This window comes from Capricornis sumatraensis, chromosome 3 (genome assembly GCF_032405125.1).
Source record: "Capricornis sumatraensis isolate serow.1 chromosome 3, serow.2, whole genome shotgun sequence".
Lineage (NCBI taxonomy): Eukaryota > Metazoa > Chordata > Mammalia > Artiodactyla > Bovidae > Capricornis > Capricornis sumatraensis.
Window position 1 is genome coordinate 180,637,488 of NC_091071.1, and position 13,446 is coordinate 180,650,933.

At 62.8% G+C, this 13,446-nt stretch overlaps 3 protein-coding genes across 3 annotated transcripts; all 3 read right to left on the reverse strand.

Annotated features, from left to right (window-relative positions):
- Positions 1-1,741: 1,741 nt before the first annotated feature.
- On the reverse strand, positions 1,742-5,029 carry LOC138076397 (ubiquitin carboxyl-terminal hydrolase 17-like protein 6). The gene is made up of 2 exons (XM_068968533.1): positions 4,737-5,029; positions 1,742-3,314 (listed from the first exon to the last, which is right to left on the reverse strand). Exons 1-2 carry the CDS (start codon positions 5,027-5,029, stop codon positions 1,742-1,744), a joined length of 1,866 nt encoding a protein of 621 aa, XP_068824634.1.
- A 1,341-nt stretch (positions 5,030-6,370) lies between these two features.
- LOC138076398 (ubiquitin carboxyl-terminal hydrolase 17-like protein 6) lies at positions 6,371-7,972 on the reverse strand. The gene has a single exon (XM_068968534.1). The coding sequence runs from the start codon at positions 7,970-7,972 to the stop codon at positions 6,371-6,373; it is 1,602 nt and encodes a 533-aa protein (XP_068824635.1).
- A 3,029-nt stretch (positions 7,973-11,001) lies between these two features.
- Positions 11,002-12,846, reverse strand: LOC138076400 (ubiquitin carboxyl-terminal hydrolase 17-like protein 6; the record flags this gene model as incomplete). The annotated part of the gene is made up of 2 exons (XM_068968535.1): positions 11,002-12,513; positions 12,612-12,846. Coding segments are annotated over 2 exons (1,747 nt in total), but the record flags the coding sequence as incomplete, so codon positions are not given.
- Positions 12,847-13,446: the final 600 nt, after the last annotated feature.

Below are 13,446 nucleotides of genomic sequence, written 5' to 3' on the forward strand. Positions count from 1 at the left end.
GCTCACACCCTTGCTGTCCTCTTGCCTCCTTCCCATGGCACAGAGAAGCGAGATCAGCCAGTATCTTTCTCGCTTTTGCACGGATTTCCCCCAGCGTGAGGCCACCTTCCCACTCGCTCTGCCACGCCGCTCCCGTCGCCGTTCTTCTCCTTCTCCTCCTTCTCCTTCTCCCTCTTCTCCGGAGGGGGGCGGGTGGGGCAAGCAGCAAGGCCGTTGGAGACGATGGGGCGGAGGAAGACGGGTGGTGATGATGAGGGAGGGCTGTGGGTGGCTCCACGTCCTCGCGCGGGGCACGCTTGTTCGTGTTCTTGGGGGAAGATACTGCTCATCATTCTTTTTCCTCTCCACGTGTGGAGGGCATGGTGTGCTGTAGGGAACCATGCGGGGGGAACGAGCCATCGGAACGTTCTCTGTTCCTTGCCAGGCCGACTGGCGCAGTCAGCAGCCAGAGTTGTCCCTCGAGGTCTGAGATGTTAAACCGCACATTCCCGGTCTGCCCTTTGCTGGAGGGTTTGGGGTTCGCAGCCGGCAGCCAAGAAACAGAAATGAAACGCGAGAGGTGATCGATAAGGGTCCTCAGGCGCCCCTCCACCACCGGGTCACGGGAATCACGAGGCAGTCGAGAAAGCAGCCAGGGGAGGACAGGTTCCCCACCGCCCCGGGCACTTTGGAGGCCGGCCGCATCTCCTCGCGTCCAGCGGCGTTTGTCCGGGGCCCAGCTGGAAGAGACAACGGACTGCCAGGCAGGCCGGGCTGAGTCGGAAGTCCAGTTGTCTTGCTATCCCAACCTAGGGTAGGCTCGGGTCTTTCCTCAGGGCGGGGAGGACCTTTGCTTTCAGAAATGAACGCTGCGCGACGGATCTCCACCTAGGCCCCGGTGCACTGCTGGTGGAGAGGTTTCTTTGGGACTAGCTGGCTCGCCTTTCTCCCCTCGGCCTTCGTGTCGGTGCTGGCGGTGCCGGTGGTGGTGCTCATGGCATCGTGGATCGCTTCTCCTGTTTGGCACTCGGCGCTTCTCCAGCATGCTCCTTGCACCGGAAATGGAGCCCCAGGGAACTGTGCGGACCAGCGTCCTGCCGGGGACGCACGGATCCCCGCCTCATTCCTGCCGGACACTCTGCCTAGTAGCACGAGGCCTCCCGAGGGCAGCCACCCATAAAGACTGCTGGCCCTTCTTCCCCCCGGACGCTGCTCGACGTTTGGGGCATTTTCGAGAGCCTGGCCGGCCGGAAGCACACGGTGCGTGGACCTGCACCCGCTCTTCCCTGCACCTCCCCGCCGAAGGGCTCCGGAGATCGTCTCCTTGCTCGGCCGGCTGTGAGCGTTCTGTGAGGCGTCTCCAGGCCGCGTCACTCACCAGAGGCCGGCGGTGCGGCCAGGGACTGGAGACGGGGGAAGAAAGGCAAAGCCACACCCAGAGTCCCAACCAGACAGGACTCCCCCACCCTCGCAGAAGTGGCAGGCCCTCGCACCGTGCTCAGACCCGCTCACGCACCCCATTCGCTCCGGCGACTTCCCAGCAGAGCCAGCCCTCGAGGGCTGAGCCGCTCAGGAACGAACCCGTTCCCAGGGACCACCGAGACCCCGGGCTCACTCCAGGCCCCGCCTTTGCCCAGGAGGCCGCATCGTCCTCACCGCCAGAGAGGAACTCGCTCCTCGTCGGCACTCTTGCTGCGTCGCCCAGGGCGTGCCGCACGCAGAGTGTGCCTGGGCGTCTGCACGCACGTGCGTCAGAGCCGGCCTACCGCCACAGCCCCAGAGATGGCCGCGGCTTCTTGTTCCTCCCCTTGGTCGCTCTGGCCCTCCCGCTGGCGCGAGGGCCGTGGCCGACGTCCGTCGGCCCCGGAAGCGGGCTGTCCGTGCTGGGCCGGTCGAGCCGGTGGTGCTCCTGTGCGGGCGGCGGGCGGTTTCTCCCATCTCCGTGTCTGGACCGGTGAATCACGACTGCGCCGGCAGGCAGGGCAGCCTGGATCTTGCGCAGCTCCAAGGCCGGCTTCGGTCGGTGGTGTTCTTGCAGGCGTCTCCACTGCTCTAAGCTCATCCCTTCGGCCTCTGTGTCCCCCGGGGACTCCTGCGACCCAGGAGCTCTGCCGCTGGCGTCTCCTGCAGGCTGCCCGGGGTCTGTGGGGTCAGCCCCGAGGGGGGCCGCTGCCCCTCGCCCAGCGCCCCCTTCCCACGCACCCTCCCGGGCGTAGAACAGGACGTAGGCGCTCTGGCTCAGGGCAGCAGTCTCGTCACAGGCGGTCACCTTGGCATCGTCCATCTTATACCACTGGCCGTTGCCCGCTCGGACGTAACAAAAGTAGTGTCCTCGCTCACAGCTCCACCCGGAGTGCACCAGCACGGCATAGAGCACGTAGCCCAGTGGCCCTGCCTTCCCCTCAGACGTGTAGGGCTGCACGTCCAGGCACTGGGGATAGCGCACCTCCTGAGCCCTTTTGGCCCCGCTCAGCTGTGTGAACCGCTTCAGCACCAGCACCAGGACCTGGGACGTGCTGTGCAAAGTCAACCTCTTGGTGGCAGGCACCTTCCGGAGACAAACGCCACAGTCATAGGCATTTTCCGCCTCCAGCTTCTCGGGCTTCACCAGCTCTCTCAGAGCTTGCTCCACACTCTGAGCCACCGTGATATCCAGGCTGACGTCCAGATAAGGGTCGAACGTGTCCGAGACACCGAGGCAGTGGAGACACTGGATCCGAGACCTCCACGTCCCGCCGAAGATCTGACGGACGACGCTGGTGTCCTCGGAGGCGTGGCCCGACGGCTGGGGTGCACTCAGGCACCCTTGCTGCATGCCATTCAGAGTGAACATCAGAAACTCGTGGGCATCTTCCTGCTGGTGTCTGTGGAAGCCCGCCAGCAGGTCCTTGCGGGGCCGGATCACCTCTCCCGCGTGAAGGAGGGCTCGGGTCACGTGAGCTCGCATGGCACAGAGCGTGCAGGGGCTGCCGGCCGCACAGAGGGTGGCGTGCTGCCGGGACACCAGCCAGCTGGCCAGGGGCGGCGTGTGGCTCAGACACTGCAGCGCCGCATTCACGTAGCAGGTGTTCCCCAGATTCTGAAGCCCAGCGCCCGCCCCCCACGGCCCCCTCCAACTCAGGGCGACTTTCTGGCCAGGCGCCAGCCCCACTGACCCAGGAGCCAAGTCACCCCGCTGGGGGCGCCCGACTGCCGGCGACGGCCCCTCGGGGACAGAGGGTCCCCGAAGGGCATCCGCACCAGCGGCGCTGGCCCGACAACCTTGCCCTCCGGCTGAGACGTTGAAGGGAGCCGGACACGCACCTCCCCCGTGCTCAGAAGCAGCCCCCGGGGCTCTGCAAACAAGGCCCACGAGGGTTTCCATCTCCTACCTGCAGCTGCACGCCGATGCCTCCTTCCCTCACACCGTCGTCTCCGAAAAGGGCCTTGGCCCCGCCCCCTCGGTCCTTTGGGGGCTTTCCCACAGCCCCACCCCCGCACGTGCAAGCTCCTCATTCGCCGAGGCGGCCGAGGGCCTGCCCACTCCCACTCCCGCCATCCAACCACCGACACTTTTCTCGGGGAATTCCCCGTGACGAAGCCCCGCACGCACTTCCGACCTGGCCCCCTGGACCAAAGGGTTCCGGATGCAAATGACTCGGGGCCGTTGGGCCTTCCAGCCTTGCCCGCTAGAGATTCACTGCGGGCCTTCCAAGTTCAGCACACAAATGCGCGCTGCAGAGGGATGCCGTGGGCTCACCATTCACATCCTAACACACTTGTGCAAACATATGTCTGCCCACCTACCCTCCCCCCTTTAGGGGTCTCCCCACCCCAGACCCCTGCCAGAGGACAACCCCTCCCCACACAACAAGAAACCCTTGCCTCAACTTTGCTCTCCAGTGAGGTCCACTCCGATTTCTATGCTTTCTCACTGGACACTCTCCTAGCGTTCAGGGTCCTGGCACCAAAAGCTGCCGGGAGAGGGGCACATGTGCTTTTCTCCCTTCAGGGCCGTTGGCCAAGCCCCAAAGCGAGCTCATTCCGAAAGGCATAGTCTTGCTGCAACTTTGGATTCATTGCTTCAGCTCCTTTTATGTCTCCATTGCCTTTCGCCCTTCCTTTTCCTTCTTCCATTTGTTTTGATAGTTGTTGTTGTTGTTGTCGTTGCTTTCTTTGTTTTTTTTGGGGGGTTTTCTGTTTTTTTTTTTGTTTGTTTGTTTGTTTCCTTTTTTTTTATTTTTTTATTTTTTTTACTAATTTTGTGTTCATTTTGTTATTTTTTTTGTTGCTTTTATTCTCTTTCTCTATTTTATATACAATAATTGACTCATACAGTCGTCTTTCCAATTCCAGGGCTTAAAACGCGCTATAAGTCAAGGTATAAAGAAGGTTTCCCTCCTGGAGGAGGATGACTGTCGCTTTCCTTCTCGGTGTGGGACGGGTGTGTCTGTCTGCTCTCCCGTCCTGGACATTATGCTTGCCTTCCGGGACGATGGGGGTTTCACGGTCCGCGTGTTTCCCATACGTAGCTGAAGCGTTGATCCCGTCGATCCTTACTAGGAAAGAATGGCCCTGACCCCGCTTTCTTCCTTAGCCTGTTGCACCCCTCCCACCTCCCGCTTCCCCATCCCATCCCAGGACCCTACCGCTTTGTGCTTTGTCGCCCAGGGGCTCACACCCTTGCTGTCCTCTTGCCTCCTTCCCATGGCACAGAGAAGCGAGATCAGCCAGTATCTTTCTCGCTTTTGCACGGATTTCCCCCAGCGTGAGGCCACCTTCCCACTCGCTCTGCCACGCCGCTCCCGTCGCCGTTCTTCTCCTTCTCCTCCTTCTCCTTCTCCCTCTTCTCCGGAGGGGGGCGGGTGGGGCAAGCAGCAAGGCCGTTGGAGACGATGGGGCGGAGGAAGACGGGTGGTGATGATGAGGGAGGGCTGTGGGTGGCTCCACGTCCTCGCGCGGGGCACGCTTGTTCGTGTTCTTGGGGAAGATACTGCTCATCATTCTTTTTCCTCTCCACGTGTGGAGGGCATGGTGTGCTGTAGGGAACCATGCGGGGGGAACGAGCCATCGGAACGTTCTCTGTTCCTTGCCAGGCCGACTGGCGCAGTCAGCAGCCAGAGTTGTCCCTCGAGGTCTGAGATGTTAAACCGCACATTCCCGGTCTGCCCTTTGCTGGAGGGTTTGGGGTTCGCAGCCGGCAGCCAAGAAACAGAAATGAAACGCGAGAGGTGATCGATAAGGGTCCTCAGGCGCCCCTCCACCACCGGGTCACGGGAATCACGAGGCAGTCGAGAAAGCAGCCAGGGGAGGACAGGTTCCCCACCGCCCCGGGCACTTTGGAGGCCGGCCGCATCTCCTCGCGTCCAGCGGCGTTTGTCCGGGGCCCAGCTGGAAGAGACAACGGACTGCCAGGCAGGCCGGGCTGAGTCGGAAGTCCAGTTGTCTTGCTATCCCAACCTAGGGTAGGCTCGGGTCTTTCCTCAGGGCGGGGAGGACCTTTGCTTTCAGAAATGAACGCTGCGCGACGGATCTCCACCTAGGCCCCGGTGCACTGCTGGTGGAGAGGTTTCTTTGGGACTAGCTGGCTCGCCTTTCTCCCCTCGGCCTTCGTGTCGGTGCTGGCGGTGCCGGTGGTGGTGCTCATGGCATCGTGGATCGCTTCTCCTGTTTGGCACTCGGCGCTTCTCCAGCATGCTCCTTGCACCGGAAATGGAGCCCCAGGGAACTGTGCGGACCAGCGTCCTGCCGGGGACGCACGGATCCCCGCCTCATTCCTGCCGGACACTCTGCCTAGTAGCACGAGGCCTCCCGAGGGCAGCCACCCATAAAGACTGCTGGCCCTTCTTCCCCCGGACGCTGCTCGACGTTTGGGGCATTTTCGAGAGCCTGGCCGGCCGGAAGCACACGGTGCGTGGACCTGCACCCGCTCTTCCCTGCACCTCCCCGCCGAAGGGCTCCGGAGATCGTCTCCTTGCTCGGCCGGCTGTGAGCGTTCTGTGAGGCGTCTCCAGGCCGCGTCACTCACCAGAGGCCGGCGGTGCGGCCAGGGACTGGAGACGGGGGAAGAAAGGCAAAGCCACACCCAGAGTCCCAACCAGACAGGACTCCCCCACCCTCGCAGAAGTGGCAGGCCCTCGCACCGTGCTCAGACCCGCTCACGCACCCCATTCGCTCCGGCGACTTCCCAGCAGAGCCAGCCCTCGAGGGCTGAGCCGCTCAGGAACGAACCCGTTCCCAGGGACCACCGAGACCCCGGGCTCACTCCAGGCCCCGCCTTTGCCCAGGAGGCCGCATCGTCCTCACCGCCAGAGAGGAACTCGCTCCTCGTCGGCACTCTTGCTGCGTCGCCCAGGGCGTGCCGCACGCAGAGTGTGCCTGGGCGTCTGCACGCACGTGCGTCAGAGCCGGCCTACCGCCACAGCCCCAGAGATGGCCGCGGCTTCTTGTTCCTCCCCTTGGTCGCTCTGGCCCTCCCGCTGGCGCGAGGGCCGTGGCCGACGTCCGTCGGCCCCGGAAGCGGGCTGTCCGTGCTGGGCCGGTCGAGCCGGTGGTGCTCCTGTGCGGGCGGCGGGCGGTTTCTCCCATCTCCGTGTCTGGACCGGTGAATCACGACTGCGCCGGCAGGCAGGGCAGCCTGGATCTTGCGCAGCTCCAAGGCCGGCTTCGGTCGGTGGTGTTCTTGCAGGCGTCTCCACTGCTCTAAGCTCATCCCTTCGGCCTCTGTGTCCCCCGGGGACTCCTGCGACCCAGGAGCTCTGCCGCTGGCGTCTCCTGCAGGCTGCCCGGGGTCTGTGGGGTCAGCCCCGAGGGGGGCCGCTGCCCCTCGCCCAGCGCCCCCTTCCCACGCACCCTCCCGGGCGTAGAACAGGACGTAGGCGCTCTGGCTCAGGGCAGCAGTCTCGTCACAGGCGGTCACCTTGGCATCGTCCATCTTATACCACTGGCCGTTGCCCGCTCGGACGTAACAAAAGTAGTGTCCTCGCTCACAGCTCCACCCGGAGTGCACCAGCACGGCATAGAGCACGTAGCCCAGTGGCCCTGCCTTCCCCTCAGACGTGTAGGGCTGCACGTCCAGGCACTGGGGATAGCGCACCTCCTGAGCCCTTTTGGCCCCGCTCAGCTGTGTGAACCGCTTCAGCACCAGCACCAGGACCTGGGACGTGCTGTGCAAAGTCAACCTCTTGGTGGCAGGCACCTTCCGGAGACAAACGCCACAGTCATAGGCATTTTCCGCCTCCAGCTTCTCGGGCTTCACCAGCTCTCTCAGAGCTTGCTCCACACTCTGAGCCACCGTGATATCCAGGCTGACGTCCAGATAAGGGTCGAACGTGTCCGAGACACCGAGGCAGTGGAGACACTGGATCCGAGACCTCCACGTCCCGCCGAAGATCTGACGGACGACGCTGGTGTCCTCGGAGGCGTGGCCCGACGGCTGGGGTGCACTCAGGCACCCTTGCTGCATGCCATTCAGAGTGAACATCAGAAACTCGTGGGCATCTTCCTGCTGGTGTCTGTGGAAGCCCGCCAGCAGGTCCTTGCGGGGCCGGATCACCTCTCCCGCGTGAAGGAGGGCTCGGGTCACGTGAGCTCGCATGGCACAGAGCGTGCAGGGGCTGCCGGCCGCACAGAGGGTGGCGTGCTGCCGGGACACCAGCCAGCTGGCCAGGGGCGGCGTGTGGCTCAGACACTGCAGCGCCGCATTCACGTAGCAGGTGTTCCCCAGATTCTGAAGCCCAGCGCCCGCCCCCCACGGCCCCCTCCAACTCAGGGCGACTTTCTGGCCAGGCGCCAGCCCCACTGACCCAGGAGCCAAGTCACCCCGCTGGGGGCGCCCGACTGCCGGCGACGGCCCCTCGGGGACAGAGGGTCCCCGAAGGGCATCCGCACCAGCGGCGCTGGCCCGACAACCTTGCCCTCCGGCTGAGACGTTGAAGGGAGCCGGACACGCACCTCCCCCGTGCTCAGAAGCAGCCCCCGGGGCTCTGCAAACAAGGCCCACGAGGGTTTCCATCTCCTACCTGCAGCTGCACGCCGATGCCTCCTTCCCTCACACCGTCGTCTCCGAAAAGGGCCTTGGCCCCGCCCCCTCGGTCCTTTGGGGGCTTTCCCACAGCCCCACCCCCGCACGTGCAAGCTCCTCATTCGCCGAGGCGGCCGAGGGCCTGCCCACTCCCACTCCCGCCATCCAACCACCGACACTTTTCTCGGGGAATTCCCCGTGACGAAGCCCCGCACGCACTTCCGACCTGGCCCCCTGGACCAAAGGGTTCCGGATGCAAATGACTCGGGGCCGTTGGGCCTTCCAGCCTTGCCCGCTAGAGATTCACTGCGGGCCTTCCAAGTTCAGCACACAAATGCGCGCTGCAGAGGGATGCCGTGGGCTCACCATTCACATCCTAACACACTTGTGCAAACATATGTCTGCCCACCTACCCTCCCCCCTTTAGGGGTCTCCCCACCCCAGACCCCTGCCAGAGGACAACCCCTCCCCACACAACAAGAAACCCTTGCCTCAACTTTGCTCTCCAGTGAGGTCCACTCCGATTTCTATGCTTTCTCACTGGACACTCTCCTAGCGTTCAGGGTCCTGGCACCAAAAGCTGCCGGGAGAGGGGCACATGTGCTTTTCTCCCTTCAGGGCCGTTGGCCAAGCCCCAAAGCGAGCTCATTCCGAAAGGCATAGTCTTGCTGCAACTTTGGATTCATTGCTTCAGCTCCTTTTATGTCTCCATTGCCTTTCGCCCTTCCTTTTCCTTCTTCCATTTGTTTTGATAGTTGTTGTTGTTGTTGTCGTTGCTTTCTTTGTTTTTTTTGGGGGGTTTTCTGTTTTTTTTTTTTTTTGTTTGTTTGTTTCCTTTTTTTTTATTTTTTTATTTTTTTTACTAATTTTGTGTTCATTTTGTTATTTTTTTTGTTGCTTTTATTCTCTTTCTCTATTTTATATACAATAATTGACTCATACAGTCGTCTTTCCAATTCCAGGGCTTAAAACGCGCTATAAGTCAAGGTATAAAGAAGGTTTCCCTCCTGGAGGAGGATGACTGTCGCTTTCCTTCTCGGTGTGGGACGGGTGTGTCTGTCTGCTCTCCCGTCCTGGACATTATGCTTGCCTTCCGGGACGATGGGGGTTTCACGGTCCGCGTGTTTCCCATACGTAGCTGAAGCGTTGATCCCGTCGATCCTTACTAGGAAAGAATGGCCCTGACCCCGCTTTCTTCCTTAGCCTGTTGCACCCCTCCCACCTCCCGCTTCCCCATCCCATCCCAGGACCCTACCGCTTTGTGCTTTGTCGCCCAGGGGCTCACACCCTTGCTGTCCTCTTGCCTCCTTCCCATGGCACAGAGAAGCGAGATCAGCCAGTATCTTTCTCGCTTTTGCACGGATTTCCCCCAGCGTGAGGCCACCTTCCCACTCGCTCTGCCACGCCGCTCCCGTCGCCGTTCTTCTCCTTCTCCTCCTTCTCCTTCTCCCTCTTCTCCGGAGGGGGGCGGGTGGGGCAAGCAGCAAGGCCGTTGGAGACGATGGGGCGGAGGAAGACGGGTGGTGATGATGAGGGAGGGCTGTGGGTGGCTCCACGTCCTCGCGCGGGGCACGCTTGTTCGTGTTCTTGGGGGAAGATACTGCTCATCATTCTTTTTCCTCTCCACGTGTGGAGGGCATGGTGTGCTGTAGGGAACCATGCGGGGGGAACGAGCCATCGGAACGTTCTCTGTTCCTTGCCAGGCCGACTGGCGCAGTCAGCAGCCAGAGTTGTCCCTCGAGGTCTGAGATGTTAAACCGCACATTCCCGGTCTGCCCTTTGCTGGAGGGTTTGGGGTTCGCAGCCGGCAGCCAAGAAACAGAAATGAAACGCGAGAGGTGATCGATAAGGGTCCTCAGGCGCCCCTCCACCACCGGGTCACGGGAATCACGAGGCAGTCGAGAAAGCAGCCAGGGGAGGACAGGTTCCCCACCGCCCCGGGCACTTTGGAGGCCGGCCGCATCTCCTCGCGTCCAGCGGCGTTTGTCCGGGGCCCAGCTGGAAGAGACAACGGACTGCCAGGCAGGCCGGGCTGAGTCGGAAGTCCAGTTGTCTTGCTATCCCAACCTAGGGTAGGCTCGGGTCTTTCCTCAGGGCGGGGAGGACCTTTGCTTTCAGAAATGAACGCTGCGCGACGGATCTCCACCTAGGCCCCGGTGCACTGCTGGTGGAGAGGTTTCTTTGGGACTAGCTGGCTCGCCTTTCTCCCCTCGGCCTTCGTGTCGGTGCTGGCGGTGCCGGTGGTGGTGCTCATGGCATCGTGGATCGCTTCTCCTGTTTGGCACTCGGCGCTTCTCCAGCATGCTCCTTGCACCGGAAATGGAGCCCCAGGGAACTGTGCGGACCAGCGTCCTGCCGGGGACGCACGGATCCCCGCCTCATTCCTGCCGGACACTCTGCCTAGTAGCACGAGGCCTCCCGAGGGCAGCCACCCATAAAGACTGCTGGCCCTTCTTCCCCCCGGACGCTGCTCGACGTTTGGGGCATTTTCGAGAGCCTGGCCGGCCGGAAGCACACGGTGCGTGGACCTGCACCCGCTCTTCCCTGCACCTCCCCGCCGAAGGGCTCCGGAGATCGTCTCCTTGCTCGGCCGGCTGTGAGCGTTCTGTGAGGCGTCTCCAGGCCGCGTCACTCACCAGAGGCCGGCGGTGCGGCCAGGGACTGGAGACGGGGGAAGAAAGGCAAAGCCACACCCAGAGTCCCAACCAGACAGGACTCCCCCACCCTCGCAGAAGTGGCAGGCCCTCGCACCGTGCTCAGACCCGCTCACGCACCCCATTCGCTCCGGCGACTTCCCAGCAGAGCCAGCCCTCGAGGGCTGAGCCGCTCAGGAACGAACCCGTTCCCAGGGACCACCGAGACCCCGGGCTCACTCCAGGCCCCGCCTTTGCCCAGGAGGCCGCATCGTCCTCACCGCCAGAGAGGAACTCGCTCCTCGTCGGCACTCTTGCTGCGTCGCCCAGGGCGTGCCGCACGCAGAGTGTGCCTGGGCGTCTGCACGCACGTGCGTCAGAGCCGGCCTACCGCCACAGCCCCAGAGATGGCCGCGGCTTCTTGTTCCTCCCCTTGGTCGCTCTGGCCCTCCCGCTGGCGCGAGGGCCGTGGCCGACGTCCGTCGGCCCCGGAAGCGGGCTGTCCGTGCTGGGCCGGTCGAGCCGGTGGTGCTCCTGTGCGGGCGGCGGGCGGTTTCTCCCATCTCCGTGTCTGGACCGGTGAATCACGACTGCGCCGGCAGGCAGGGCAGCCTGGATCTTGCGCAGCTCCAAGGCCGGCTTCGGTCGGTGGTGTTCTTGCAGGCGTCTCCACTGCTCTAAGCTCATCCCTTCGGCCTCTGTGTCCCCCGGGGACTCCTGCGACCCAGGAGCTCTGCCGCTGGCGTCTCCTGCAGGCTGCCCGGGGTCTGTGGGGTCAGCCCCGAGGGGGGCCGCTGCCCCTCGCCCAGCGCCCCCTTCCCACGCACCCTCCCGGGCGTAGAACAGGACGTAGGCGCTCTGGCTCAGGGCAGCAGTCTCGTCACAGGCGGTCACCTTGGCATCGTCCATCTTATACCACTGGCCGTTGCCCGCTCGGACGTAACAAAAGTAGTGTCCTCGCTCACAGCTCCACCCGGAGTGCACCAGCACGGCATAGAGCACGTAGCCCAGTGGCCCTGCCTTCCCCTCAGACGTGTAGGGCTGCACGTCCAGGCACTGGGGATAGCGCACCTCCTGAGCCCTTTTGGCCCCGCTCAGCTGTGTGAACCGCTTCAGCACCAGCACCAGGACCTGGGACGTGCTGTGCAAAGTCAACCTCTTGGTGGCAGGCACCTTCCGGAGACAAACGCCACAGTCATAGGCATTTTCCGCCTCCAGCTTCTCGGGCTTCACCAGCTCTCTCAGAGCTTGCTCCACACTCTGAGCCACCGTGATATCCAGGCTGACGTCCAGATAAGGGTCGAACGTGTCCGAGACACCGAGGCAGTGGAGACACTGGATCCGAGACCTCCACGTCCCGCCGAAGATCTGACGGACGACGCTGGTGTCCTCGGAGGCGTGGCCCGACGGCTGGGGTGCACTCAGGCACCCTTGCTGCATGCCATTCAGAGTGAACATCAGAAACTCGTGGGCATCTTCCTGCTGGTGTCTGTGGAAGCCCGCCAGCAGGTCCTTGCGGGGCCGGATCACCTCTCCCGCGTGAAGGAGGGCTCGGGTCACGTGAGCTCGCATGGCACAGAGCGTGCAGGGGCTGCCGGCCGCACAGAGGGTGGCGTGCTGCCGGGACACCAGCCAGCTGGCCAGGGGCGGCGTGTGGCTCAGACACTGCAGCGCCGCATTCACGTAGCAGGTGTTCCCCAGATTCTGAAGCCCAGCGCCCGCCCCCCACGGCCCCCTCCAACTCAGGGCGACTTTCTGGCCAGGCGCCAGCCCCACTGACCCAGGAGCCAAGTCACCCCCGCTGGGGGCGCCCGACTGCCGGCGACGGCCCCTCTGGGACAGAGGGTCCCCGAAGGGCATCCGCACCAGCGGCGCTGGCCCGACAACCTTGCCCTCCGGCTGAGACGTTGAAGGGAGCCGGACACGCACCTCCCCCGTGCTCAGAAGCAGCCCCCGGGGCTCTGCAAACAAGGCCCACGAGGGTTTCCATCTCCTACCTGCAGCTGCACGCCGATGCCTCCTTCCCTCACACCGTCGTCTCCGAAAGGGCCTTGGCCCCGCCCCCTCGGTCCTTTGGGGGCTTTCCCACAGCCCCACCCCCGCACGTGCAAGCTCCTCATTCGCCGAGGCGGCCGAGGGCCTGCCCACTCCCACTCCCGCCATCCAACCACCGACACTTTTCTCGGGGAATTCCCCGTGACGAAGCCCCGCACGCACTTCCGACCTGGCCCCCTGGACAAAGGGTTCCGGATGCAAATGACTCGGGGCCGTTGGGCCTTCCAGCCTTGCCCGCTAGAGATTCACTGCGGGCCTTCCAAGTTCAGCACACAAATGCGCGCTGCAGAGGGATGCCGTGGGCTCACCATTCACATCCTAACACACTTGTGCAAACATATGTCTGCCCACCTACCCTCCCCCCTTTAGGGGTCTCCCCACCCCAGACCCCTGCCAGAGGACAACCCCTCCCCACACAACAAGAAACCCTTGCCTCAACTTTGCTCTCCAGTGAGGTCCACTCCGATTTCTATGCTTTCTCACTGGACACTCTCCTAGCGTTCAGGGTCCTGGCACCAAAAGCTGCCGGGAGAGGGGCACATGTGCTTTTCTCCCTTCAGGGCCGTTGGCCAAGCCCCAAAGCGAGCTCATTCCGAAAGGCATAGTCTTGCTGCAACTTTGGATTCATTGCTTCAGCTCCTTTTATGTCTCCATTGCCTTTCGCCCTTCCTTTTCCTTCTTCCATTTGTTTTGATAGTTGTTGTTGTTGTTGTCGTTGCTTTCTTTGTTTTTTTTGGGGGGTTTTCTGTTTTTTTTTTTTTTTTGTTTGTTTGTTTC

Bases quoted from the DNA above. Each gene is read 5' to 3' on its own strand.
- LOC138076397 (XM_068968533.1), bottom strand. From the start codon at position 5,029: ATGGCTCGTTCCCCCCGCATGGTTCCCTACAGCACACCATGCCCTCCA. The intron at 3,315-4,736 runs GTGGCCTCACGC...CCTTGTTTGCAG, and splicing joins GTGGCAGAGCGAGTGGGAAG to AGCCCCGGGGGCTGCTTCTG.
- LOC138076398 (XM_068968534.1), bottom strand. From the start codon at position 7,972: ATGGAAACCCTCGTGGGCCTTGTTTGCAGAGCCCCGGGGGCTGCTTCT.